This window comes from Anser cygnoides, chromosome 17 (genome assembly GCF_040182565.1).
Source record: "Anser cygnoides isolate HZ-2024a breed goose chromosome 17, Taihu_goose_T2T_genome, whole genome shotgun sequence".
Taxonomy (NCBI): Eukaryota; Metazoa; Chordata; class Aves; order Anseriformes; family Anatidae; genus Anser; species Anser cygnoides.
The window spans coordinates 2,337,602-2,364,072 of NC_089889.1; the positions used below are offsets into that span (position 1 = coordinate 2,337,602).

At 43.3% G+C, this 26,471-nt stretch overlaps 1 protein-coding gene across 14 annotated transcripts in view; it reads left to right on the forward strand.

The window, feature by feature from the left end:
- The first annotated feature begins 1,221 nt into the window (after nucleotides 1–1,221).
- ATXN2 (ataxin 2) overlaps nucleotides 1,222–26,471 on the forward strand; it is a 51,131-nt gene continuing 25,881 nt past the window's right edge. For 4 of the 14 annotated variants that reach the window (XM_066979336.1, XM_066979337.1, XM_066979338.1 and 1 more), the window contains exons 1-10: nucleotides 1,225–1,499; nucleotides 8,362–8,398; nucleotides 9,800–9,859; nucleotides 10,526–10,597; nucleotides 10,828–10,978; nucleotides 18,109–18,233; nucleotides 19,494–19,585; nucleotides 22,094–22,291; nucleotides 22,808–22,986; nucleotides 24,502–24,711. In XM_066979336.1, the coding sequence (XP_066835437.1) occupies nucleotides 1,321–1,499; nucleotides 8,362–8,398; nucleotides 9,800–9,859; nucleotides 10,526–10,597; nucleotides 10,828–10,978; nucleotides 18,109–18,233; nucleotides 19,494–19,585; nucleotides 22,094–22,291; nucleotides 22,808–22,986; nucleotides 24,502–24,711 (1,303 nt within the window). In that variant the 5' untranslated portion in view covers nucleotides 1,225–1,320. Of the gene's footprint in view, nucleotides 1,500–8,361; nucleotides 8,399–9,799; nucleotides 9,860–10,525; nucleotides 10,598–10,827; nucleotides 10,979–16,095; nucleotides 16,111–18,108; nucleotides 18,234–19,493; nucleotides 19,586–22,093; nucleotides 22,292–22,807; nucleotides 22,987–24,501; nucleotides 24,712–26,471 lie in introns of all 14 variants that reach the window. The other 10 variants (XM_066979333.1, XM_066979335.1, XM_066979343.1 and 7 more) reach the window with 6 other exon arrangements.

Consider the following 26,471-nt stretch of genomic DNA (forward strand, 5'->3'; position numbering starts at 1 on the left):
GGCACCTAGCGAACAACGCGTTAACCACAGGGCTATTCGGGCCTGTAAGGTAAAACAAAACCAGGAGTTTAACAGTCAAAAGTATAGGGAAAATGCTAATTTAAGAAAGCTGTTAAATATTGTTATCTTTTTACCACCGTGTGCTGCCACCCACAACTTTCAACCGCACGGGAAAACTGTTGCTTTACAAGCAAGGTGTATAAATAATGCCTGCCTAACAGCACCGCTCCTGCTTATTACATTTGAATCCTGTGGGATTTCTGGAGCATTTCTATGAATAGATTAGACTCCGAGCATTTTGAGTAACCATGGCTATAAATCAATTTAGCTCTTGGGTTTTGAAGTTACATCTGCTCTCGCTAATCCCGTACGTACACGGGCTTTTATCGGGACAGGGGAGGTTTTATTTTGATGTATCAGCGTTCGCTGAGGAGCCGTGACAACACCCGGAGCCCTGGTGCCACCCCAGGCTCCTCGCTGCTGCCGGTGAGCGCAACGCATCGCTTTTTTTCTTCAGACTGCGGCATTTTTTAGTTTTTTTTTTGGGGGGGGGGACCCCAGGATTTTGCAACCGTCAGGGGCTGCCGGCGGGGCCGAGCCGCACCACAGGGCCCTCAGCATTCGGCCTCCTCCTCCTCCGGGGCTCGGGCATGAGGAGAAGGGGGCGGTTGGGGCCCCGCGGGGCGGTGAGGGGCCGGCGGCGGGTGCCGTGAGGGGCCGTGAGGGCCGTGCCGGGCCCCGCAGCCCGGCGCCGTCCCGCGCCGCCTCACGTGTCCCCGTCCCGCCGCTCCCCCGCCTCCGCCCCTTCACCCGCCGCAGCACCGCCGCGTCTCCCTCCGACTTCCCGTAAAGAGTCCGCGGCCTCCCCCCCCAATCCATCCCCTCCCCCGCCGCCTCCCTTCTCCCTTTCCCCCCCTCCCCGTCTCCGCGGGGATCCCGGGGGAGCGGCGGGAGGGGGGGCTCAGCCGAGCCCGGTACCCCCGTTAACCCCCCCCCCCCCTCCTTTTACCCCCCCCATCACCGTGTAGTCCCGGCTGCCCCCCCCCTCCCCTCAGCGGCCGGATCCCTCCGCGCCGCGCTCCGCTCCGCTCCGCTCCCTCCGCCCCGCTCGCGCCGTTGGGGAGCTCCCGGCCGAGCCCCGCCGAGCCCAGCCCCGGCCCCCGACCCCGGCCCCCCCCGGCTCCCGTCAGCGCAGCGCGGCCTCCCCCTCCCTCCCTCCCTCCCCCCCCCCTCCCTTCGTCCCAGCGGCCCGGCCCTCTCCTCAGCCCCGGCTCTCGCCCTCCCCTTCCCTCCCTTCCCTCTCCCCCTCAGCCCCTCGCCATGTCCCTCAAGCAGGCGGCGGCGGCGGCGCAGGCCGCCGGCAACAACCGCAAACCCCCCGGTGGTGGCGGCGGAGGAGGAGGTGGAGGAGGAGGAGGTGGTGGAGGAGGAGGAGGAGGAGGCGGCGGCGGCCCCGGCCTCCCGTCAGCAGCGGGCGGCGGGAGGCAGAACATGGGCAGGTGGGTGCGCGGCGGCGGCGGGGGCTGCCCTCACGGCCCCTCGCGGCCCCTCACGGCCCTGCCTCCCCCGCAACGGCCCCCACGGGCGGCGGCGGGACCGGGGCTGAGGCGACGGGGGGGGGGGGAAGGAAGGAGGAGGCCGGAGCGAGGGGGGGGGGGGGGGGGGGGGGAGAAGCAGCGGGAGCGGGGCCGCGGCGCGGGGGGCTCCGCCCGGCGGGGCGGGGGAGCCGGCATGGCGGCGGGCGGGGCGGCCGCAAGGCCCCGCTCACGGCTGAGGGGGGGAAGGAGGAGGAGGAGGAGGAAGGGGGAGGAAGGAGGAGGGGGAGGGGGAGGGAGGGAGGGGGGGGGGGGGAAGGGGGGAGCCCCGCCGGTTCCGCAGTGCCGCCGCCGGGGCGAGGCCGCGGCCCGGTGCCCTTCACGGAGGGCCGGGGACGCGCCGGGGCCGCCTCCATTTTGCGGCCGCGGCGGGGGGCGAGGGGCTGCCGCTGCGCTTCTCCCACCCCCCCCCTTCTTCTCCCTCAGCCCCGAGGCCGACGGGAGCCGCCTGCAAAGGGGGGGGGGGGGGGGGCGGCGGGGCCCGATGGGGCCGCACGTGGGGGGGGGGGGGAAAATGGGAGAAAAAGGGGGGGGGGGGGGGCAGAGATTGGGAGCCCCCCCCCCCCCCCCCCGGCATCCTCCCGCTGCGCCTTAATCCCTCCCGATCGCATTTAAAAAAAAAAAATTTTTGAATTTTTATTTTTTTAATCTATTTTTGAAATCTATTTTTTATTTATTTATTTATTCGCCCCCCCCCCCCGGATCGCAACAAAACGCAGCGCCCGGCGGCCTGCAGCGATGGGCGCTCGCTCGTAGCAAGGCCGGGCCCTGGAGGAGAAGGGGGGGGGGGGGGGGAAGCAAAGGGGCCGGGGCCCTCCCTTCCCTTCCCTTCCCGGTCCTCCCCCTCCGGTCCTCCCCCTCCCGGGCCCCCCTTCTCCGCCCCCCCCCGGCCCCGCAGCCGGCCCCGGCCGAGCCGCCCGAGGGGGCCAGGCCCTGCCTCTCGCCTGGTTTTCCCCCAAGCTCTGGGGGTCCCAGCGAACAATCGGAGGAGGAGGATGGTGGCGGGCTGAAGGTCACCACGCTCCGGGCAGTTCCCTTCAACCTGGCCTTTATTTTTTTTATTTTTATTTTTTAATTTTTTTTCCCCCCCCTCAGTTTGGTGCGTCGGCAATAAAAAGAGTTGACGGCGGCTCCATTGTTGCACATCCCTGAAAATGGAGTTTTACTTTGTTACCGCTCTGGGGAACTGGAAGGGGAAAAGCCTTGGTAGGGTGGAAAAGAACGAAATGAACTTAAATAGTGTCAGCGGGTGCCCCAGCACTGAAATAATTCCCTGGTTTTTACATATGGCTGTCTGGGTTGCCCATGGTGTTTACTGTGCCTTGCTGAACAGTTACCCCTGCCAACAGACAGTGGCACTATAGAGGTTAACGTGAAGGACAACAAAACCCACAGCTTTTTTTAACATTTTTATTTTGCAAAATTCCGTATCACTGTAAGCGTTTGTCTCGGTAGATTAAAGGTGTGAGCTTCAATTCCTTTGTCGAGCTTTAAAATTAAAGCCATTGGGCTTCTCCTCCCAGCGTTGTTGCCTTTCTGCTTTTGTTGGATAGATTCCATTTCAGAACTTCCTAGGAAGTTGTCGTGGGACTGTTAAAAGACCAACGTGTGCCCACAGTGGTGTTTATACCTTTTTTTCTTAAAAAAATAAAAATAAAAATTGATTCTTGAAGTTGGCTCTGAATGACAAGTCAGTAAAATCCCAGTCCCTGCGCTGATGGAGCCCCAGAGGACACCTTCAGGGAGCTTTTCCTATCGCTACCCTAAAGAGAAGTCTTGCCTCTTTTTGGACTTCAAACTTTAGGGTGGTTCACGCTGCAATTTTTTTCCTGTAAATGAAGAGCTAAGCGGCTTTCCTGTTTGAAAAATCAAATTGCTTTTTAGCTGGCCTGCATCTTGCTTTCAACTCAAAGCGTTATGTTTAACAGAAATTTAAACATCTCCAGTTTTTGCCAGGCTTTCTTCTTAGCAGCATTGCAGCTCAGTTCTCTGCAGCACGGGTATCCTTTTTTCTTTTCTAGTTTTTCTCCTTGACATGCAACAGAATGTTGCTTTTCAGGGCCATATTGCTCGTAAAGGCTTAAATTTGGGTAGAAAGTTGTCTGATAGTAAACTGTCCTGGGCTTAATTTTATGCTGGTTTTAGTACTGTAATACTTTGTTGGGCTAAGCACCTGGTAGTGAGCGAGGGTCAGCCTTGCTCCCTGTGCGTGTTTCCGTGGTCTCGGAGCGGTGGATTTACGTGTTTCGTGTTAGAAAAGGTAAGAGCTTGTGGGAAAGAGTGGGAAATTCCAGCGTTTGCTTTTCATTGTTATTCCTTCCCCTTTTACACTGGGGAAGGAAATCACAAAAGGAGGCTTCTTTACAGGTGTTCAAAACTTAAACGTGAAGAATTAATAAATTTTTATAAAAGAGGCAGGAAGTGCAATAATTCTGCTTGTACGTGGTAGTGGCAGCACGTGGAATATGGCAGATGGGAAATTGGGCTGGAAGGGGGATGCCAATAGATGCTAGACTGGGAAATAGATGTTAGATGGGGAAAATGTAGGGCCTCATCTACAAACCTGCCCCAAGCACCAGTCAAAACCTGACCTGATATCCTACGATTTGAGGTTTAGTTCAGTTTGTCCCTAATACAACCACGAGAAGGCTAGCAGCCCTATGGCTGGAGGTCGCATCTGCCTCAGCCTGCCTTCAAACTCGGCAGCCTTTTTTTTTCCCCGGTGGCGTTTTGTCTGAAGGCAGAGCACCCCCAGCTCTGGTTTTGGAGGGTTACACGCCTGGCTACAATTGTGGCAAAAGGCCCTTTTCCTTTCTTCTTGGTAACTTTCTTGCCCAAGCGAACCTGGGCGCCCTTTATGAATATTCTAAATTTCTGTCTTTTATACGTTGGTTTAACCATTAAAAAGTTAAAAATGAAATTATCCAACGTTGTGTAGCTTGCTTTTGAGGCTTGGCGCTTCTTGCCTGCTCTTATTTTCCTTTTTCTTGCCATCCTTTATTAGCCCGACTAAAGGCTTAAGGAAAGGGCAGAAAGGAGGTGTCGGTTCTGTTTGGGTAGAAACAATTGGGGATATTGATGACCGAGGCGCTCGGAAATAACGCGAGGGACTGTTCTGGAGGCTTGGTCCCACATGGCATTCAGAGGTTTTCTAGTTCATTCTGATGTCTTTGTGTGTGTCGGTTTTAATGCAGCTGTGCTGAACTGCTGAGCAAAAATAAACGGCTAACCTGCAGGTCTCTTTCCTTCCAGCAGTTAATTCATTTCGGAGGGATGTTACATAGCCGCTTTTGAGTAAGTTTTAATTTAACAACAGATTCGTTGCGAGGTGTCTGAAGGAGGTTCCTCGGTGACCAAGTCCATCAGCAGGCACAAGTGTGCACTTGATTCAGGCGTGCTTATCTGCTCAGGCACTACAGAAGTTGTCTTGTACGAAGACAAGAGCGGACATTTAATAACGTCAGCATCGGGAAAAATTACTGAAAACAATGCTGCGGTACTACTCGTATGATCTTAATTTGACAGCTTTGCTCCGTTTGACTCCTATATAGGCAATTTCTGCGCTTAAACGAGGTCTGAACTTTGTACTTGTGCTCTCTTCCTTAGAGGAAGGCTTTATCAGCTCTCTGCACTTGTAATGAAAGTTCTGTAGAGTGTCCTTAAATCGTTCTCAGAGCTGTAGTAGTGGCAGGGAGTGCTCCAGAAACTCCTATACCCTCTGTTAAATTCCACGGTCTTTGTAGTTGCACTGCTGCTGCTGCAGACATTAATTGCAGTGTGGGTGCCTCTGTTTCTTCTCCGTCGTCTCAGAGTGAAGATGCTGTTGGAAAGAAAACTTCGCATCCTGGAAAGACTTGCACTGGTTTTCACTTAACTGGAAAAATAGAAATGCGTGACCTTGTTTTGCTTATACAAACGCTCTGCTCGGCATGTAAACATAGGACGGGAGGCGAGCGAGGGCTGTTGAGGAGTAGGGCAGTGAGAGTTCATAAAAAGAGAAAAAAAATCACAAGTTGCTTCCGGGAAAAAAAAAATGTTTATTGTGCAGCATTTGAGATTAAGCCCTTGCGTAGACTTTCACTCTCAAGGTACAAGTACCAGCCTGCAGTGAGTTGGCTACCAAGATTAATTGCTTGGTCAAGTTACTTTGTCTGGTGCAGCACTTTGCTGCCTGGGTGACTTTCCTACCCTGAAGCACTGGAATGGGTTTCCCAGTTTGATCTGCCAAGGTGCTGTGCCTTCTCCAAGGCTCCCATTCAACCACATTTCTGCAACACAAAATGCATTTTTAATTCACCCCGCTCATTATAATCAAGATGTGGCTGTAGGTAGCAGCGCAAAATTGCTACTGACCCTTCTAATTTCTCACACCCCCATTTTCATTCTCCGGTTTTAAATTGTGGCGAGCTGCTTCTGGCAAAGACCGTCCGCATTGGTGAAGGCCCTGGCTTATTCTTCATTTGGCATGTCAAAGATGCATCAAAAGGTAGTCCGAACTGAGCCTTCACCCTTGGAAGGTGACCTGCAAGTCAAAGTCTTGGTTCTAGCAGAAGGTGCGTGCAGGTATGATTGAGTTGTAACGTTGGCAGGATTGTTTAAAGTCTTGGTGAGTATCTTTAGGGGTTTCCGTTTGACGGTTGTAGCTAGAAAATGAGGTCAGGTCTGCGAAGAGATCAGTCAGATCCGAGCAGCGCGTACAGTTTGTGTAACTGCCTTAACTCTTGCTCTGATGTAGAACCTGCAGCCTCTTGCCAGCATGGATGCGCAAGATCACGTTGCTCCTACTCACATATCTGTGCGAGACAGTAAGTTTGGAAGCGTGGTAGGAGATGGAAAATCCAGGGTGCTTCAGGTTGAGTGCTGAAGCAGACCGCTGTGAGCTTGCTGACCAGCCTAGCAGGCCGGTTATTTAAGTTCTAAGAATACACGCCGCTCGCCGGGGGAGTGCTTTCCATTTCGAAGGCACCAAGCTCTCGTTTTGGCCATTTCTACAGCTGATGTCGGAAGGGATGTCTTCTCCAGTCTCTGAGGCCAACAGGAGGAACTGGTGACATTGTTCACTTCCTCCATGTTCTTTGGCAGGCGGCTTTGGTGAAGCTTTTGATTATGACAAAAGGAAAACTCAGACCTGGCTTGTGCCTTTTTTCTTGGGGTCGTCTCACGTCTGGTGGGATGACTTTCCAAGAAGAGAATGGTTCGTCTCAATATTGCATGTTCCAGGTTCTCAAAGGGCTCACGTTAATGCCCTGTTCTAGGTGGTGGCCGCCTGACAAACGGCAGACGTGTCAAAGGGTAAGAGCTGCTCCTCACCAGGGCAAGCCCGAAGTTGTGACGCTACCTTCTAGGAAGTTCAGGTAGTTAAATAAAGGCTGTTTGCATTGGGATTTTTTTGTCAGATTAGTGCTTCGCGAGTATTCTGCAAATGTCAGCTTGACATCTGAAGTCTGCCTTTATTACCAATCAGCAAATGTCATCAGCATGCGTGATGCTGTTTCTGTTGCAGGAGGTTGTTTTCTTAAACTGGTCAGCCGGTAGTTTGGTGGGTTTCCATTTCTTTTTCCCTGTTAAAGTCTTTCACGATTCTCTGATGGACTTGCTGATTTCTGCCAAATTTGTCTTATCTGGGAGAACCCTTTGGTTTCTTGACCAACTCACGAGTCCCGTGTATAAGGGTATGCTGTTTTGAGAGCAAGGTTGTGTTCATCCACAGCCCAGTGTTTTCCAAAGCAGCTGAACGTGTTTGGCATTCAGTTGGATTTAGGTTTCAGTGTTGTTTGGATGTTTTGAAATACGAACATGATTCTTTGGGCCTCTCTAATTAAATGGATGTGCATCTGTGAGATGGGTCTGGTTCAGAAATTGATTTTTTGAAATAAAAGCGAAGACTTTGTTTTGCCTTACTTGCATAACAGTGCGCGCTCTAAGTCGTCATCGTGATACAAATCTAAATCCCGAAGAGAAATATTTAAGACTGGAACTTGCTGGTACAAGGAAAACGCTTTGGAAGAAGGCACGCCGGTGACGTTGAAGCTGTAGCTGGGGACCTGCTGGCTGCAGGGCCCCTCTTGGGGTGGCCATGGCCGAGTTGGAGCTCACAGGCCGTTCCATCGCTCTTCGCAAGGTGTTAAGAGCTTACAGGTTGATGTTAAGAGCTTACAGGTTGATTAAAAGCGTCTTGAAGCGTTGTGGATGTTACACGTTCATTGAGTTGAACTGGAAGGAGCTGCTGGTTTTTATGGCTGGGGGACTGGTGGGCTAGCTGCCTGGGTCTCGCAGTGGCTGGCAGGTTTTGGGGTCGGGCTGGTTGGTCGGTGGCCCTCGGTCAGGGAGGCAGCAACGGTGCGGTTGTAATCCCAAAGAAGTGACGGGGATGGGGATGGAGCCCAAAAGTGCAAATGAGGTGGTTTTGCTTTTGCATGCCAGCAAGCTTTGGAATTCGTTTCAGCTACGGGATTGTGCTTGAGAGAGAATATTTGTGGAGTTCTGTAATGAAACAGTGTTAGCATTTTCTTTGTTTTGTCCTTTAATTTTTTGTAGGTAACCCTCTTACCTAGTAACTGAAGGTACTTGCTTGTAGGTCAGTATTTGAAGGAGAAATGCTGTAGGCCCTGTAACTGCCACGTTCGGCTCTAGGGAAGTGCTGTTTTCCTTTGCCCCCATTCTCAACACTACACGAAGTCAGGGTTTTGAATTCTTCTTTGCTACAAAATTGATGAATTTCAGCAATTTATTTTTAATTGTATCTGATGTGTGTGTTTAATTTCAGAGGTCGCAGCAGTGGCAAAGGACCGCCTCAGCCTACGGTGAGTATTTTTTCCCCCTCATTGTACCTCTTGTAGATACAACAAAACAGCTTCTCTACCAGGAACTGGAGTAACAATGTGAAAATCGCAGATAGTGGAACATTCTCTCAAATTTTGGATACCTTGATGAATGTTTTAGACTGAGATACGCTTTTTTAAAGATATAACGTCTTGCATTCATCTAAATCTCCTGGGAGGGCGAGGAGGGAAGGAACACTTAAACATTTGAACTACGTTAATATAAATCTCTTCTGTATTTTCTTGCGTTTATAGTTGTAAATATGTGGATACAATTTAACTTAGGAGCAAATTCAAGAGCATTGCTTTATCTGAGAACTATCTAATATTGGTTTCTCCTTTAAACAGATGACTAAAGATAGCAAGGCAACATATTTAGTTAAATAAAAGCAGCAATTTTGTTTAGCTTTCCTATGAAATAGCAAACCCAGTGTTGTTATAGCTAACCCATTATTACCTGAGTGTGTAGCTTTAGTCGTTTCCAAGGCTCAATACTGCTGAAGTATACATATGGCTTGACTTGTAAAGCAGAATTTTATCAAAGCTAAAGATCTGGATCTTGATTAAAAAATGGATCTTTGAACTGCACTTTGAACAACACCGGGTGTTGAGCATAGGAGTGTCCTTAAACACTTACTGGATGTGTTGCCGGTTAAAAAGCTCAAAATATGGTGGGATGCTTGCACGTTTCAGCATCTCTTGCTTGACGAGCATGAGGTTGATGGGGAGAGATGCAAGATGTTGACAAAACACAGGCATCCTCCCCGCATCACCTATGCGTGCGCAAGCGCCTCACCTGGCAGCCCGGGGATGCGTGGTCAGCTCCCTGGGCTCGGAGCTCGGATTCTGAAACTGCAGAGAATTCCTTTGGGCTGGTTTCGTGATAGGCTTTGTAGCTCTTTGGCACTTTGTGATCTGATGACCTTAGCTTCTGTTAATGAATGTCATCAGGTCCGTTAGCTGGAGAGGGGCCCCAAAGCACCTCTTTACTTCTCCAGCAGTTGAGGTACCTTACCCTGTTGATAGCTCTCAAACCAGTGAGGGATGATGGCCGGGCTCTTCAGTTACGCTTCTTACTGTGGGAGCTTCACCCAGCCAGTAAGGGGATTGACACTGAGTGACATTAGGGGCTCTATAAAGTTTTTCTTGTTTGGGAGGATGGGTGTTCAGAAGTTTAATTGATCAGAGAAAGGCGTAAGAGTCCTCTGCTAATCTGGTGTGACTTAAGTTCAACGTGTGTTGGCCAACTAAGGTTTTGGAGCAGTGTGTTTCTAGGAGCTAGTGCATACAGCTGAAAGCTGGCCTTGGCTTTGTAGCATTGGCTCTTTGAATTGTTATGAGTGTTTCTTGTATATTCATGACAACATCATTTTTATCTTTCAGATTTCTTTCGATGGCATCTATGCAAACATGAGAATGGTTCACATACTTACGTCAGTTGTTGTAAGTCTTCATTGGGAAGTAGGGTAAACTGTGTCTATAGTGACATAGAATTGTTAATATTACACTAATTGTAATATTATGGAGTGAATACAACAGTTCCACGGTTGGAATTTAAACAATCGCAGTAATAACTTTTGTGTATATTTGGCTTGGAAAGCTACAAATTGTATTTGAACAGGTATGGCAAATTTCTTACGTTCACTGGTCTTATTCTTAATTTTCTGTCTTCAGAGAGATGATGAATAAATAACGAATTTATATAAGGGAAATCCCCGTGTGCCAAAATTGGGTAACACAGACTGTCCCACAGCAGCTAGAATGTAGGATAAGACTTCATCCTTACTTGTACCCACGCACAGATTTGGTTTTGCACTAAACCTTGTTTGCATGCGTAACCGATCAAGAGTCTTGTGTGTACCAAAAATGCTTCTGCGATTATCTTTAAATCCCTTCAGAACAAATTGTGGTACAGACCTAAGTGTTTGCATCTACCGAACAAAGAAGTGTATTTGTAAACAGGCAAATGTTGAATAAGTAGATTTGAATAAACACTAAGCTGTATTTTTACACCTCATACTTATGTAAAGATACGTTTTTGAGAAAATTGTTCAAATCACATTTGTCAGGCTGGTAGAAAACTACATTTTCATCTTTCTTGCATTCTAGGGATCCAAATGTGAAGTACAGGTGAAAAATGGTGGTATATATGAAGGAGTTTTTAAAACTTACAGTCCTAAGGTAATTTTTAAAGTTTTGACTCTCCCTCTTTTCTCTTTCAAGACTGAATAATCAACGCTTCATTAAATGGGAATATTTATTATCAATTATTTTGACTATTGATGTCTAAGTTTACACAAGCAGATTCATTTTTGCAAACTATTGTAAATGTCTGCTTTTTCCACTTATGTGAAGTTACCTAGTAGCTTATTGTGCATTAAATTAGGATATTCTTTATATATCTCTCATAGTGTGATTTAGTGCTCGATGCTGCTCATCGGAAAACCGCAGAATCCAGTTTGGGGCCAAAACGTGAAGACATACTAGAGAGTATCTTATTCAAGTCTTCAGATTTTGTTATGGTGCATTTTAAGGATATGGATACCAATTATGCCAGAAGAGGTATACTTTTTTTAAGGTTCCTAACATTATCTATATCAAAGTTTTCTTTATGTTTTTCATATCTTTCTATGTCATGGAGTGAAATTGCACTTTTGCACGTTTTCAGGTTGATCAACAGTGGTCACTGGGAGCTAAGTGTTTATCGTAACACGTGCTTTATTCCCGTGTAGCAGTGACTTAGGGGTAGGGATCTGTGGACATTTAAAGAGAGATGTTCACTCCTTTCACCTTGTGTTTGTACATCTGTATGTTCTTGCATGACTTATGGCTGAAGGTTAAGACGCTTGTTTCAAGGAATTTGCTTTTCCTAGAAGAAGAAACGTAATGTCAGAGCAGCGGTACCATTTAAATGCAGATAAGTTCCAGGTTCCGGATGGGACTTTGAGTTTGAATTACACCAGAGCTGTTTTATAATGGATCTGCTATGAACATAGAATCACTTTAATGTAAATGCAAACTGGGCTCTCTATTACCCATTTTTTATAGGTTTTTAGCAAACAGATGGAATGAAAAATACACTACTCTTCTAGGAATAATTACTCAATGGAAGTTTTCTAGAAGAAAACAATTGCTTTGGGTTGAACAGTCACTCGGTTTGCATTTTTAGGTGGAATGCCTTTGCATCTAAATCTCTTAAGTAGTTGGAGAGGAGAGCTGACATAAAACTGCAGAGACAGAGCAAGATAAACCAGAAGGCTGCAAAACTTGATAACTCGTAGTGGGTAAATTAATCTGCTTTCCATTTTGTCTCAAAAACGTATTATCTTGAAACCACACTTGGAAGTATAAGTCAATCTCTGATCACACCTGCAAATTAGAGCAAAGAAGGGCTTTCTGCTTCTTGGGAAATAAAGTAAGCAAGGATTCAGAAGAAAGGAAGTGTACGAACATGCATGCAGGAACGATGGGCCTTTTGTTCTTATAAAGAAACCCAAACCTTCATGGTACAGAGTCAGATAAGCTTGTGTGATCTGCACTGAGAACTGGGTCTGAACTTCTAGGTGAGGAGATGGTGTTCCCTGCTGCATTGCTGTTGGGAAAGGTTACTGTCTGGCACCCAGATCCATTTGACAGTGTTGCACTCTGTATAGAACAAAGACTGTTAGCTTCCATAGCTCCAGGAACAAATATTTTAACATTTCTTAGCCATTGATGTCCTGGCTGTTTCCCAGACAAGTTAGTGTACAGTTTGGACATATTTGGTGGAAAGGTAGCTTGCTCTCACTTCTTAAAAAATGTAGTCAAGCAAAGGGGCACTCCACAAGCACTCGCTTGCCATAGGAAAAGCTTCCTGGGGTAGGGTTTGTTGGGGGTGTGGGTATTTGTGTAGTTTCATCCCCCCTTACTCTCAGACAAATGCTAGACTGTTGAGGAGGTCTTGAAGTAAACTTACGTGCTGCAAAAGATACTGGTTTTGTAAATTTTAGTGTATCTTGTTTCTCTGGTTGAGTATAGTATCTTGAGTTCTATGAATTTTTATTCTGGCATTTGCTTCTCTGCTGAGCTGGAGGAGCGCAGACAAGTGGTGCTCCTGACTCTGGGTATTGATCCTCAGAGTTACCCTCAGACCTGAATAGCAGAGATGTTCACTTGTCTCTGCCTTTTTGTCAAAGACTGGAAGAGTAGTGGTAAAGAGCAGTGGGTAGGGAGAAAGCGAATGGGATGGATTCTCCTTTCAGAAGGAGTGGAAAATACAGTTATCTCTGAAAGAGCCATCTGCAGTGGTCTGCCAAGCACCTTTCATTGCTATCTTACGTGTGCAGCTTTGGAGCAGTGAGCTGATAATTCATCCTGCAGCTACATCAGTAGCGTGAGGACAGGCAAGGTAATGGCCGTATAAGCTTGAGGTGGGTGAAACTGCCCCGTTTGGAAGCAGCAGTCTTAGATTTGCTTATGCCAAGCGTGACATTGCACCTTCAGATGGATCAGTGGAGAAAGCGTGCTGTAGTAATTGGAAGGGCTGGGAGAAAAAAATAGCAGGTCTGCGTGGATAGGAACTTTCTGACAGCTTATGTTTGAAAAAAATACACTACAAAAACTGTCCCTACTGCCTAGGCCCTTAATTTGCAACTGTCTGTCTGTCTAGACCTTTGTGCTCAAGTAGCTTTCTGCTAGGCTTCAAAAGGGGTCATCTGAGGGACCCTCGCTGCGCTGTTAGGGCTTTCTGCAGTACCGGCAGGCTGATGAAGGAAGCATGCATGGGGACACTCAGGTGAAAGCGCATCACGTCCATCTTCCCCCCAGACGATTCTGTCTGCAGGGAAGGGGAGACAGATCACGTCCATCTTCCCCCCTCAGACGATTCTGTCTGCATGGAAGGAGAGACAGTCAGTTTTCTGCATGTGCCAGTGGGAATTGTCAGCTAAAAATCTCCCCTAACGAGCCAGCTGACATCCTTGGCAGGGTATGAACATGTAACATCTCTGCTTTGCCTTCTGAAGCAAAGGTGAAGCGCTCGGATTTAGTAGCAGCTAGGGCTGCATGATTGGAACAGGAGGGTATGTATGATGGGAGCAGGAGGGTAGGTTTCCCCAGCGTTCTGCAGAACCAGCTTCTGGCAGTGTTTTTTGTAGTCCTAAGCGCTGATCAGGCCACCGTGCTACTTTCCATATGATTCAAATTTGACTAAGGCTTGAGTTGTCTTCTTGGCTTCTCTTTAAAGACAAGACAATTCAAGATCATAACTACTGTTAAAGTAATAGGCTTCTACAATGTTTTTATTGGTTTTTGGCACGGTTACTGCACTCTGAGAAAAATATTACAAATCCAATGAAAAAAGGCAAGAGAGAATCGTCTATTTGAGTTTTTCCTTGAATTAGCACCGAAAGTGGCATCCTTCCAGAGAAAGCGTTGCAAGGGGAATAGCAGTAGGCATATTAGGAACAAAGGAAGGAAATGTTGGTCTGCAGAGCTGGTGGTAACTGGTTTCTATGTTTTAAATCAGTAGCGAGTAGTTTAAACAATAAACTCTTAGCTGTTTTGTAACATTTAGGCTGAAACCTCAGTTTACTTTGAGCCATACTAAACTTGATCAAAGTTTGCTGTGCGCCATGAACACCTTTGGCACATAATGCAGCCTGGCTTAATAGCTTTTGAACTGCAGAGTTGCTCTTAAATGCATGTTTGTGCTCTTTACCATTAGTAGCGCAAAACATGTTTGAGAAAACAAGCTTTTTAAATGCTGAAATTAATCAAACCTGGACTCTTAATTGCTCTATTCTGGCAGTCCTTTCTTGAAGTCATTTAATAGCACACACTTGATGAATGTGCCCAAGCTGAGTTTTTCGTAGAATGTGTATATTTAATTCGCTTTTGCTTAATGTAATTTCTGTTGCGTAAAATTGTCTTTGGGATTTTTTTTTTCCAGTTAGCAGGCTTTGAAACCAGAAGTGAGGTCTCAATATATCAAACTCCTTTGCTCAGGAGCCTTCATGTTAAGCAGGTACAGAGGCAGTGGGGGGCTAGCTGAGCGTTAAAGCTCAAGCTTTTTGTATGACCAGTTTTCATTTGACCTTTGATTTGAGTTTTACCATGTATAAAAGGAATCGAATAAAAATTTGGCCATATCAGGGTGTCACGTGGATTGCTCCTTCAACAGTTCAGAGATAGGAGGCACCAGACAAGGAGGAGGGAGGGCGAGCCTGTGCAGTCAGTATCTTGTCTGCTAGCGCTCTGCCAGTTGGTGCCTGTAGCAGCAGTTTGTTTCAGCCTCTACTTTGTTAATAATTTTAAGAGCGATGTTTTCATTTTGGAAACACCGATTGGAAGAATTTTTGTGTGTTCTTGATTTTGTTGCTCATCAGCTTTGTTAATGTCTTGTTTGACTTGCCATGTTTTTAATCTTGGTGTCCCGTGTGTCTGGCTGGCTGTTTGTTCCAGGAAAATAGCGACCTGTGCCTTGAGGTACCTTTCTGCTACACTTAAACTTTGTCTGGATGCTCATGAGACTGTGTTGTGTGACTAGAAGTCTGCCTTTGTAGCTTGAATTTTTCCTAACTCTAGACTTTTTTGGGTTGTAGAGCTTAAGCTGACGTTGCAGTCTCACTTGTGACTTAAAATGAAAAAGAAAGGAAGAGCAGAGAAGCTTCCCGTGCCCAGTGACATGCTGGATTCTGCTGGGAAACTTAGCATTGGCTGTTCAGATCTTACTCAGACCTATAGCATTCACTAGATAGTGGAGTTTCTGTTCTGACTTGTCCCCCCAGTTCATCTGTATCATCGTAATTTTTGACAGCACTTTGCTGATTTTTTTTTTAATGTGGCTTTTTAAATAGGAAAATTGGTGGGTTGAACGTATGAGGCTTATTAAGTTAGTATTTTATTTGGAGTATCCCAAATGTCGTCATTCCATATGGAGGTTTTTTGTCTGAAGTTATGTAAAAGAAATGAAGGAAACACCCTTCTAAAATGCAGCAGATGACCTCCATCAGGTGCTGTCATCAGTCCTCATACCTCGTGTTTATCCAGTCTCATCGGAGAAGATTTCCCTATGCCCCCAGTGAAGTAAATTTCGCTGTTTAAGTTACTTAAGCAACCTCCAACTTGCATTTGGTGTAAAATACCTGATCTGAGAGGATGAAACATCAAATTAATGGGATTGGGCACAGGAACAGCACTGGCCTGTCTAGATCAGGGCTGTGTTAGCTACAGGGGATTGTTAAGGTAAACAGAGTTTCACATACAAGCTCCTTACTTTCGCTTTCCTTTTGAACATGCTCTCATTACTCCTTAACTGTGGACTTAGGTAGCACTTTGTTATGTAGTTTCAGTTTACATTTAAACATAGACACTGTTTTTATAGCATATTTTAAAAGCTGTTTGTATGAAGGGAAACTGAGAGATGTTTTCTGTCCAACTGGTGTACCTTAGAGATCTGTAGGCTGTTTGGAGGGTTTGTAGTGTAGCACAAGGGGTTGTGAACAGTGGGAATGTTGCTGAAGTTTTATTATGGAAATGATCTTTGCAAGGTGGGAGATGTATAACCAGTGTGAATATGTCTGCTAGAGGGCCTGAAAGAGTTTAGCATTGCCTGAATTCAGCCATATAATGTGAAAAAAATCCACCTGTATTTATATCTGATGTCTTCCAATTTTTTCTCTCTCCATATCTGTTTGTAGTTCCTTCAGAAACAGGTAACTTTTTTGGCAGTCACTCTGTCTCTGCATCTTGCCTTTCATAATGCTTCTGTTACCATAATATATAATGGAAACTTAATATCTTTGCTCGCACATCTATGGCACTATAAAACATGCATGCGTAACTTCACGGAATCATGTAGAATATCTTGCAGTTAGTCGATGACTTCTGTTCTCACCCTTGATTTTTACCTCTTCTGAACAGTTGAAAATGCAACGATTGAAATATTGCATCAGCACTAATAGTTAGCACAATGGTATAATGGCTCTGTTTCAGAACAGTTTACATATAATCCTCGAATGTGCCTGCTGAAGGCATCAGGCTTAGTGAGAAGCTGAAATAATCTCACTTGAAAGTGTTAACCTCAACCGTGTAGCTAGTATCGCAGCTTCATTGGCGGAGTATGCAATGATGGCTCACAAGGTGATTGATGCAGGTTTTTGCAATTTCACACGAGCCCTAACAGTGGTTTGCCTCATTAGGTGGCCTTCTTTCATTTGGCTTTCTTTTTCTTATTTTACTGATTCCTTTGTATTTGACATGAATGTTTAGCTAATAAACTTCTTTCTTTTCATCCATTTTCTGTAACGTTTTGTTTCACATACGCTTATTAACAATGCTTAATTGCTTATCCATAGTTTCTTTGGTCTCCGTGTATGAGTTGAGCGAGCATTTCATGAGATAGCTCTGTACGTTGCTAGACAGACTAAGCACAGTTCTGGTAGATCATGCCAATATAAGTGCATATTTTAACTGTGAAATTGGGGAAAACAGGAATAATGTGTTGTATTGACGGTCTATTAAAAAGAAATCATCAGTGATTGTTTAAAATCTGTAACATTGTTGACCAACAAATCCTATGTTGTGAATTCTTTTCATGATGGCTTTAAAATTCATTTCTCTTAATGAGATTTTAGATCTTGCCAAAAATTAATTGAAGCCATACTCTTTCGTATCTAGCACTGTCCGGTGGTTTGACCTCATCTTTTTTAAAGATCAGAAATGTTTGCTCCTTGTTTTTTCTGTAGATGTTGAGATGATGATGAGAAAGATAATGAGAAATTCAGGACTAAGGGCACTCTAAAAAGCTCGCTTATTTTATTTTTAAAAATTTTAATTTAAAAAAAATCCCTTCTGTTTAAGAAATTTCAGAATTTACAGGCAACTCTGAGATTTAGTGGCTTATAAAATATACAAATTTGGCTTCTTTGATGAATGGCTTTGTACTTTTTTTTTTTTTATTAACAGTACTTCAGTATTTTAGTATTATTCCTTCAGCCATTTTCCTAGTCTGGTTTGAATGAAACATGAACAAATAAAAATACAAGCTCAGGATCTTTATTCTTACTTCTCTGTTCATGTCACATTGAATGGGTGTTCCAAGCTAATGGATAATTGAGATATACTGCAAAGGGAGTAAAAGTGTGTGCATGCATGCTGGTATGTTGAGGAATTGTGGATATAGAAGAAACTCAGGTATTCAAAGGGAAGCTTGTACTCTGCTTATTTAGAGAATGGGATTGGATGCGTTCATGCTTTTTTGTTATTTGCATAATATGTCAGTGTGTGGTTGTGGAGGCTTTTTTTGAAAAGCATATTGTACAAGTCTTGCGTTTTCTGTAGGAATGGGGATCCTTGGGTAGTCCTGTTTTTAGCAAAAACGCACACGTAGTTTGTGTAAAAGAATTTGAAATAATTGAAAGTAATTCCTGCTGTTCTTTGATGCCTTGTCTCATACTTGAAGTTGCAAAAAAATGCACCCTGTAAACAGATGTATTTGAAGTCTGTCTGCACTTCCTAGTTACTCTAAGTATGAAGTAGATAGCTCTCTAATGTAGTCCACTGAATACAGCAACTACAAGTGAAGGTGAACGATGTTAATGTGCTTGTGAACTAGTTGTATTTGGTTGTTCCTCAAAAATACTAGTGCATACAGTGTCTTCCTGTGCTTAACCAACTTGATTTCACCCCCATCCCTCCCCGCTCCCTTGTAGATGCTTTTACTGATTCAGCCATCAGTGCTAAAGTAAATGGTGAGCACAAAGAAAAGGATCTTGAACCATGGGACGGAGGAGAAAGCAGCGCTACTGAGGAGCTTGAGGCATTAGAGACGGATGTTGTAAGTACTGCTTTTTTATCGGTTATGACAGCCTCTAGAAAGCAAGCTATTTCTCTGGACATGCATTGCAACATTCCTTAATTTTAATCTACTAATGAACTTCTGGCTAAAAATGCTGGCCTACACAGGGGTACGTTCAGTCTTTGCTAGCAGCTGCCACAGTACTTTCTTACAATTTGAATGAGAATAGCTGGATTTCAAATGCCACTTTGGGCAAATATTGACAAATGGCAGCTGCTGTGGTAAGGGACATGTTTGACTCAAGGACTGGCTGAAAAAGGAGCTTTTATTAAGGACTCCAAATTCAGCAATGCACTGAAGTGACTTATGTTTAATCAGAGCATTCCTGTCTGACTTCCGTTGCATTTGTAAGTTATGGTGAAATTGTGCTTAGCTAACTGTCTCAGGGCTAACACGAAGGAAATTGGTGGAAGTCTGACCCATGACTTAATAAGCACAGATACAATCCCAGTAGATTATGAATTGTTAAATGAGGAGTATATTCTCAAATGAAGCTTCTTTATATATCATAGCAGTCAGCTTTTACTCAACCATGCATTTTTTTTAGGAAGGTATTCAGACTGCAGTATGTTAAAGAAGAGAATCTAGTCATGTTACCGTGCGGTTATTAACTTCGTCTGGGTAGAACAGTTACCCTGTCAATTCCAGTGTACGTACCGTACAGCTGAGATTTATTAGAATACTGAATACTGTCAGTGCTTTTATGAAACATTCAAAACATTTAGCATTTGTGAAGGTTAAATTCTTGAGTGCTGTAATAGCGTACTTCATAAAGTGGGGGAAGTTGCCCTGATCAACGGGGGTCTTCTGCCTGTGGTGTGTATCTCAGGTAATTGCACTAATAGTGCTTTTTAATAGTTTTAGCACTTGCCTCAGTGAGGGACACTTCTACTGTTTAGAACTGTCAGTTTGCACTTTCTGGAAAGGCATTCATGTGTGTATTACTTGTTAGCCACTGATCTTCTCTAATCATCTAGTACAGAGTACCAGAAGCCAACCAACCACAAAAAAAAAAAAAAACACAACAAAAAAGCACCCTGACTTTTTAGCCTAAAATATATGCATCTGATGAACAAAGATCCCTGAAATAAATTGTGGCTTTAGTAACTTTGTTACGTGGACAGTGAATTCATGAGCCCAAGAAAATGGGCAAAAGGTTTGACTTCTGCCATCAGCCCTTAGTTTTAAGGGAATGTGTTTCCAGTGTCATTTTGAAAAACAAACGTCATTCTCTTTTAGTCTAATGGATGGGATCCCAATGACATGTTTCGTTACAATGAAGAAAATTATGGCGTAATATCAACTTACGACAGCAGTTTATCTTCTTATACGTAAGTTTCAAAATATTTTGTTATTGGACTTATGTTTAATGTTCTTCCTGGTTTGACAAAACTTGTATTCTCAAGATAATTTTATATGCTTTCTAAGGTTGTGGAATCAAATAACTGAAAAAGTAATGAATGAATAGTGCTTAAGAAACCTTGCCAGATTTCTGTGAATAGTTAGATGTATTAATCGGTATATATTCCCTTAAATGGGCACAGCTCATTCCCATTGCAACATTTTCTGAATTTAGGCATGCAATTATGCTTATTTCTTACAAAAAACTTTTACAAATAGGGTTGAAAATACCAAACAGTGAAACTATAATCTGTGTTTGCATAGCTGCTATACCCATAGTTTGTGTTTAACCTAACAGAACAATTTGACTAAATCCTAATTTGATTGTGACAATCAATTATGTAGATACTGGAATCTTGAAGTGTTGCTGATATTTTAAGGGGACTTGCGAGCTGTGGTAACTTGTTTAGGAAACATATAAACTGCAGTTTTAGTTACAAAATAATAACCTGAATATAAAAGAAGTGTAAAGTCTGCTGCAGTTACTTTGGGAACGGATCCACGCTGCCCGTAGTCTGCAGCTATCATGTTAACTGCAACTGGAAAACAAACGAGTTGCAGATGTTGAACAACCATCATGAAATGTTTTTAATGTTTTCCCGTTCTTTTTACCCCCAAAATAATAAACTGGTTTTGAATGTCCAGGAATTGCAGTGATTTTTATGTGCTGTAGAATTGGAGCGCTTGTCCACAAGTCTCCTGTTCAACAGTTTGATTTTTACTATTTTGTTAAAATAGATCTATAATATGATGATAAAGTCTTAATTGGCTTATATCTGAATCCTAGGGAAGCTGTTGTTAGAGTGGTGAAGTATGCTAAAGTGCTCTTTATACTTTTGAACTTTAGTCTTCCATCCATTTTATGGTTATTGATGGAAACAGATCAAAACCATGAAGGTGGCTTTAAATCGCTAGAGATAAATTCCGTGCTGATCAGCTGCTGTATGTGCTTCTCTCATTGGCAGGGTTCTGAACAACGTCATCTTGCCTATTCCCTTTGTTTCATCTTTAATCGCATTTTCCCTTTTAGAAAATGTAAAATTGGTCTTACGTTTAAGTTACCGGTAATGCCACCACATACATCCCTTAATTTTTTCAGTTACTTTAAATGAATGAGCACGTGTTGGGTTTCTCCTTTCTTGTCCAGGTTTGTATGCACTCTCTTCATGCATCTCTTATTTGTGAGCCAGAGCTTCATGCTGAAGGGCAAGGATTTTATTTCATACTCTTACAGTTACCATTGATAATGCCAGTAGGTGTCCCACCTGGCCAAAAGTGTGTGTGTGTGTGTGGGGGGGAAAACTTGTGGTGCAGTAGCTGAGTGCCGGCTTGGAACTGGCAAACCCACTCGTTTTCCCAGTTCCGCCTCCAACACTTGAGTAATCTTGCATATATTTTCATACTTGGTCTGTATTTCCAATTACTTCCTTTGTTCTTTTTTTGTATTATTCAAAATATGCGCAGTAGTGATTATCTAATACCAAGTATTTCGTTGTCAAAGCCTCAACCGTGTTCCCTGTGTAGCTTATTCTAAAGTAAGGTTGGATGAAACAACTTTTAGAACTCAAAATTTGAGTCAAAGCGCATAGTAATTTTGAAAACCTGATGGTTGAACAAAAATTAGAACAGGTAAAAAAAAAAAAAAAGGTAAAACAAAAAAAAAACAAACAAGGAAAACCACAGATGGACAGAAGGAACTGCCAGCTATGATGTCCTTCTGTACTTAGTTATTTTAGTATTTCATTGCTCATGTATTGAGTTCTTACTTGATGGTTTTCCCAAGAGAGCTACATATGCTTCTTGCAATATGGTATTACCTAATATCATAACACATGGGATGAATGGTTTTGAGGTTCTAGGACATGGCAAATGAGTCATGGGTTTCTGGTCCCATGCTCTGATGTATTGCATCTCTTCTGCAGTTATTCATAACAGGAAGAGCCGAGATTCTGCGGCTGTAATTATCAAAGGATTAAGTTTGTAACTCTTAATTTCAGTAGGACTGGGGACTCTTACGTCTATTGTGAATGTGTAAATGGCTAAAGAAATTCAAATTTGGTCTCTTGCATTCGCTTCCTATCTAAACAATAGACTAGGGCTTTTTATTGCTAATGTACTCAACCGTGTTAAAAGTTGGAGCCTTTGCATAGCTTTAGGGACTGGGGAATCCACAAGTGGTATAGAAAATCTCTCCACCCTGACCATAGCTCTCTAGACAGGTAAATGACACAGAATTTTCACATAATGCCAGACCAGTCCAGTAATTTTGTCACACTTATACTAAAAAACACAGCAAGTCTCCTGGCTTAAAAGCAGTTCGTGTTTTATTTATTTATTTATTTAAATTTCACTTGGTTAGAATTAACACCGTAATTTTGTAGGTTCTTTGTGCTTTTGAATGCATTTCTAAGGTTCTTTTCCTTTCCATTGTCTTTTAGGGTGCCATTAGAAAGAGATAATTCAGAAGAGTTTTTAAAACGAGAAGCCAGAGCAACTCAATTAGCAGAGGAAATTGAATCAAGTGCCCAATACAAAGCTCGGGTTGCCTTGGAAAATGATGAAAGAACAGAAGAAGAAAAATATACTGCTGTTCAGAGAAATGCTAATGAACGAGAAGGGCATAGTGTGAACACTAGGTACTGGCATACACTATGAATAGTATTTTTATTTAAATGATGTACATATTTTGGTGAAGTAGCAATTTACTCATTGAAAATGTGCTTTTTCAGCAGGGCTGATTAGGTTAGGAATCTTGTGTAAACAATTGCGTGCTGTTTTTGGCACTCATGCTGACTTGTACACCTCTGCCTGGCCCTGTATTATCTGTAATGAAACAGACTTCTCCATTCTGATATTTCGCTGTGGTGAATTCATACCAAATTACAGGAAAAGGCAGTGGTTTCAGCATGTCACGGAGAATTTCGGGCATTAGTACTAAATCGTTCACTGTCTGTGGGCTCATAGGAAGTGGAACGTGTGGTAAGTGTCAAAGGGTAAATTCATGAGGTGATCATTAGGTCAACATCTGATTATAAATTAAATTTTCCTCGAGCTTGATTTGAGAAAGAAAGTATCAACAGAGCCCTTGAACAGGTACTTTTCTTTATCTTCTAGTTCTTCCTCAACGCTGATATAAATCTGCTCTGTTTCAGGGAAAATAAGTACGTCCCACCAGGACAGAGAAACAGAGATGTCTTGTCTTGGGGAAGTGGAAGACAAAACTCACCAAGGATGGGCCAGTCTGGATCAGGCCCACCGATTTCACGGTCTGGATCCCATACTTCAGATTTCAGTCCTAACTCTGGAGCAGATCAAAGAGTGGTTAACGGAGGCAAGTATCTGAAGTCTAAATGAATGTGCCTTATAAAATGCAGTCATTTATTTAATTATGTTGAAACTGCATATGATGTGGTTTTAGGATGTTTATTTCATAGGCTGGGCTAGCATGCATCATTTAACACAGAGGTGGTGAGTTTCATTCGGGTTTAACTTAGTGACAACGAAACATTCATTTGACTGCACTGTGCGTAGCTTTGCGGAGCAGAAATGTCACTTGGTTTCTACCTTTGTCTCAGATGATGGTGCAGTCTGCAGTTTTAAAGATGAAAAATCGCTTTATGTATTTTTTTTTTTTTTACTACTGCTGAGCTCTGTCGAGGAATAGCAATACTGACATCTAGTGAAAGGGAGGTGGCAGCTGTACCGGAGGAAGTGTCAGTCTTCCTTCCTGGAGCATGGATCAATTCAGTGTCCTATCAAAAAGAATAAAGCAACTTGCTGACTTCACCGCAACGTGGGTGGAGAAATCATTGATGGGAAAGTAAGAGAAGTTATTACAGGAAAAGTAATTGAGTCTTCTCTTCAAATAGCTATTTGAGTGTTTTCTGCTGTACACATGGGTAATGTAAACAGACATCACTAGGCACTGTATAGCAGAAGGTGGTGGTTCATAACCAAATACCATTTTTTGAGAGAAAGATTTTAGCAGTAGCCCATCCTTGAGGCATTATTTGTATAGGTTAAAAATACTATTATATGAGATTGCTGTGATTTAAAAAATAAAAAATACTCAAGTGCCTCTATCTGGAGGGGAGGTCTGAGAAATGTTTAAAGGTAAGTGAAGCTTTCTTCTTACATACAGCCAGCTGTGTAAAGGATGAACAACTGAGTCTTGCCCAAACAATGCTAAACTTTGAAATTCGTTGGTAGTATTTGTGGTTTGTGCCATCCTATTACTTTGCCGAATCAACATCATATACTTAGCATAAAAATGGCTTGTGAATTAAATTTCTTTATTTTGAAAACAATGAACCCTATACCCTAGATTAGAATACTACATTAATACTGCAGATAACCAATAAAGGCATAAACGTCAAGATTCAGACACTGAACACCGCTGTTTTTTGTAAAGATACAGTTCCTAGAATTGATACTGCTCATCATTTGGTTTGGAAGTAGTGGTTTGTGCGTTCAATACTATATGTGAACCACTGTATGAGAACCTCTGGTAGCTGTTTAAGGACCTTGTCAAGACTGATGCGTACTGTAGAACATATATATGACAGGCTAACAGTTCAAACTTTACTGTCTATTCCTTAGTAGTATTTGTAGATCCTAATTAACCCTTTGGGGAGTTTATGACATTCAGATATTAAATTTGACTTGAAGCGGAGGAAATAACTTGAAAGAGACTTTTTATTGGTTGCAGAAATAAACTAATCTATCCCCAAAGGGTTAAACATGAAAAATCATTTTGTCATATTTTACTTTTTTTTTTCTGTTGACCTTTTTCCCCATAATTTTTCTTTAGTTTTTATACTTTCCTTCATATCATTTGTTCTGTCAGGTGTTCCCTGGCCATCGCCTTGCCCATCTCCTTCCTCTCGCCCACCTTCTCGCTACCAGTCAGGTCCCAACTCTCTTCCACCTCGGGCAGCCACCCCTACACGGCCGCCCTCCAGGCCCCCCTCGCGGCCCTCCAGGCCCCCGTCTCACCCCTCTGCTCATGGTTCTCCAGCTCCTGTCTCTACTATGCCTAAACGCATGTCTTCAGAAGGTACAATACCACAATTTGTTCATGTTTTTGTTTGTCTTTGTTTAACTCCTTTGTGAGTTTAATTACAAAATTGTTTTTCCTCTTCATTACTTAACCTATAATTTGTGTTTAACTTTAGTTTATCAGACTATTTCTATTAACCTTTTTATTTGAAGAACTTTACAAAAACAAAATAAAGCTGTGAAATTTCCCAAATTGGTATGAAATAAACTCAGCTTTGTAAACGCTGCTCAGTGTCTTAACTTAACCAACAGCAACATGGCAGGACCTATTAATTTTGGAGGGCAGTTTTAGGAATACAAATTTATGTACAATCTCAAAAAATGTTAATACAGATGTTTCACAAAAAGCAGTCTCAAATCTAACTAAAATTCTCCAATTAACTTGTCTATTTAAACAAAAAGGCAAAAAAAAGCTACATTTAAAGAAGTGCACTGTGGAATGGGATAGGAGAAGCTGCTTCGAAGGTGAATCTGTAGAAAACTTTACGTTTGCATTGAGGCAGAGCAATAACTTAGCTCCCTGGTAGTCAGTAATATGCAGAGAAAGTTTGACTCATGAGTCTTGGACAGTTGTATGCAGAAATATCTCAACTAAATTAATCCGTACTCTGAATGTACAGTAAGGAACGTATTTTTATTTTAAGTGCACTCAAAGACTAGCCTGCGCAGCACAGTCTAGCAATCCTGGAAAAATGTAAACTGATTATCCTAAGCTCACTGGAAATGTGCACGCTCTCTGCTGTAGCAGGCTCCACTGGAGCCAGGAGAGAGCCCGGTCATCCCGCTGATCGAGTCAGGAACGCTGCTCTGCAGCTTGCCTGATAAATGCTCGAGATGGCCCATGCCCATGGCTAATAGTAGACCTGCCTGTACGGTGTTCTACTGTCAATTAAATTTATCAATGTGAGATTTTTTTTTAATGTAAGATCCTAAGAATCCGCATGCCAGTGCAGTTATTTTTTAGCGCTTGGGATTGATTTGTCAGGCATGCAGTGAACTGCTGGCTGCAACATTTAACTTCTAGTACAAGAAGAGGATTGCTGGAAAGTGTGTATTCTTTAAAACACTTGCCTGTATGCAATTTGGATTGAAGTGTGCTTTAGATTTATGGTTAAAATAGAGGCTGACATTTAAAGATTTATATAACCGGAAGAGGTACTTGATATTTTTGAACCTTACATGAAACCAGAAAGCCACTACCTGAACTTCTGTCTGTTACTGACCTACATTAAAAATGAACTGTAATCAGCTAGGTTGTTCTATGCTCATACACAGTTTTTCCTTCTGAGATATCAGCATTTGAGTCTGATTTTGTTGTAAAGAAAATGTTTGTTAGGAGGTAGAAACTGTATTGCTGCCTGGACTTGAGCATAACTATCCTGTGGCAGCTGTATAAACTGTTCAGAATTACTGTTCACTTACAGCTTCAGCTTCTGATGTTAAACATGCATGACTGGAACCTTGGGATAACAATAACTTGTTTAGTTGTGATTTTGCTGACTTGTTAATGAATTGTGACCTGCTGCAGGCAATTTAGCCTCTGTGCAGAATGCTGTGCTGAAATTCCCCGAGAGAATTGGTCAGCCAGTGGTGACTACCCTGTAAATAAATGTTTGGTATCACCGACCACCTAACAAAAGTGATGCAATTCTTTTTTTCTTGGAAATGTTTGATAGCCCAGAAGTGTGCTTATCTAGAGGGAGCTGGGCCACTAACTTTTTTGACTTGTCTTGCAGTAGGCAATATTGGATACTTGGA